The sequence below is a fragment of the Echinops telfairi genome, unplaced genomic scaffold (assembly GCF_000313985.2).
Source record: "Echinops telfairi isolate 266 unplaced genomic scaffold, ASM31398v2 ScPeMD7_3533;HRSCAF=4204_1, whole genome shotgun sequence".
NCBI classification, from domain to species: domain Eukaryota; kingdom Metazoa; phylum Chordata; class Mammalia; order Afrosoricida; family Tenrecidae; genus Echinops; species Echinops telfairi.
The window spans coordinates 28,250,035-28,252,407 of record NW_022107432.1 but is presented as its reverse complement, the minus strand read 5'-3'; the positions used below and the strand labels follow the sequence as shown (position 1 = coordinate 28,252,407).

Genomic DNA, 2,373 nt, shown 5'->3' with positions numbered 1-2,373 from the left:
GGGAGGGTGGAGGGAGAGTGGGTTGGAAAGGGTGAACCGATTACAAGGATCTACATGTGACCTCCTCCCTGGGGGACGGACAACAAAAAAGTGGGTGAAAGGAGATGTCGGACAAGGCAAGATATGACAAAATAATAATTTATAAATTATCAAGGGCTCAAAAGGGAGGGGGTAGTGGGGAGGGAGGGGAAAAATGAGGAGCTGAAGCCAGGGGCTTAGGTGGAGAGCAAATGTTTTGAGAATGATGAGGGCAATGAATGTAGAAATGCGCTTTACACAATTGATGTATGTATGGATTGTGATAAGACTTGTATGAGCCCCTAATAAAATGATTTAAAAAAAAGATGGCAGGAGAGATAAGTAAAATAATTTCAATAAGTCCAAATCCAGCCACATGTACATACACGCCATATCAAAAGACATAAGGACCCTTCTCCAGCCAGTCTGCATCTGTAATTCACAAGGATTCTGGCCAGCTGCCTGTGGCTGCCTCTATGTCTTCTCATTGTTTCATTTAAATAAACTATAGGAACCATAAAAACACCCGGGGTGATCACAAAGACATGGACAGAAGTGACAGCCGGTCGGCAGTTAGGAGCCCCGGGCATGTAGCGGTTACGTGCTGGGCTGCGGTGGGAGACTGCCAATAGCCCCATGGGAGAGAGACTGAGCATTCTACTCCCGTGCACCACTAGCCTTGGAAACCTGTCAGTGGGTCACTGTGAGTCAATACTGCCTCGATGGCCGTGGGTTGAGGCTGGGTTGGTAGACAGAGTGTGCTGGGTTCAGTGGGATGGGAGAAGTGGCCTAGGTTTTAACAGCGCTCAAGGGTCTGCTTCTAGCCCTTTGTGAGGCCACCTGCTCTTCGGACCCCTAAGGTATGTCCTACCGGTAGTTTCCCTTTTGTGCGTAAGCTGGTTTGAAACACACTTCCGTTACAGGTACTCTCTGACTTGTGATGGGGTTCCATTCCAGTGACTCTGATATTAGTTCTGATGTTAAGTCAAATACCCATTTCTCTTGTTTGCTTGCATTACAATCTTTATTATCAGTATCTTTATATACATAACATTGAACATTTACACGTGAACATCTGAGAATGATAACATCAGCAAATTCTGTGCTGCAGCACTGTATGTAGTATATATTACCAGTGACTATACCAACAAATCCCTCAAAACAGATGGTTCTAAGTGCAGTTTGTTGTCAAATTATAAATCAGGACCTATGGGTACTTCAGACCAGAGGATTTTTACAACAACGGCGCCCTCTATGGGTGCTAAGTATTATTTAACTAAGAGAAAACTCACCATCATCAGGTTTCTTCACAAATTTCACTCCCAGATCTTCAAATCTTTTACAAGCACCGTGTACATCAGGAACGGCAATTCCAATGTGACCTTAGAGAAAAGGAAGAAATAATTACAATGTATATCAATGGATGTGCTTGGCTTCCAAAACTTGCTTAAATAAAACAATATAAAGTACTTGGAAATAAACTGTGCCAATTAGGTTCAGAGCCCATCATAGCATATATTAAAGAATAAGAATCTTACTGGCTGAGTAGGATGTATTAATTGGTTTCTATGAATTTTAAATTATTTTAAAATAAAACAGTATCATCGGCTCATATGTAGCTTAAGAATAACCTACACCCTTAAAGGCTTGAAGTTAAACAAGGAGCCATTCAGCAGAAAAGCAACAAGCCCACATGGAAGAAGCACACTGCCAGTGCGATCCTGAGAAGTCATTGGGACCGGGTAATAGGCATCAGAAGACATATACAAACAAACAAAAACATTGTTGAGAACGAGGGGGGTTGGAGCAGAGATCCAAAGCCCATCTGTAGACAATGGAACAATTCCAACAGGGGCCACAGGGAAAGGATGAATGTAACACAGTGCAGTAAAGCATGGATGAAACACACAATATTCCTCTGGTTCCTTGAGGCTTCCTCACCCCCACTACCTTGACCCCAGTGCTGCTTCTCAATTTAGGTTAGACCAGAGCATGTAAACAGGTATAGATAAGAGATGGGAGCTCACGACACATGGAATCCAGAAACAGGAGGGGGAATAGCGATACCAGAAGGGGAGGGGAGGGGTAAGTGGGGAGAGGAAAGGAGAAAGGGGGAACTGATCGCAATGATGGACACATAACCATCCATACACTGCTCTACACGGGGAAGAACAACAGAAAACATGGGGAAAGGGAGACTGGTCGGTGTGAGATATAAAAAAAATAATAATAATGTACAATCTATCAAGGGGCCATGAGGGTGGAGGGCGGGAGGGAGGGATAAAAAGAGGAGCCGATACCAAGGACTCTATAGAAAGTAAATGTGGAACAAAAAAATCTTACCATAGTGAATGA

The 2,373-nt window shown here is 43.5% G+C and overlaps 1 protein-coding gene across 1 annotated transcript in view; it reads right to left on the bottom strand.

Annotated features, from left to right (window-relative positions):
• Nucleotides 1-2,373, bottom strand: part of GLO1 (glyoxalase I) — a 30,837-nt gene that overhangs the window by 5,572 nt on the left and 22,892 nt on the right. The window contains exon 5 of the mRNA XM_004710834.2: nucleotides 1,311-1,400. Coding sequence (XP_004710891.1) covers nucleotides 1,311-1,400 — 90 coding nt within the window. The remainder of the gene's footprint in view (nucleotides 1-1,310; nucleotides 1,401-2,373) is intronic.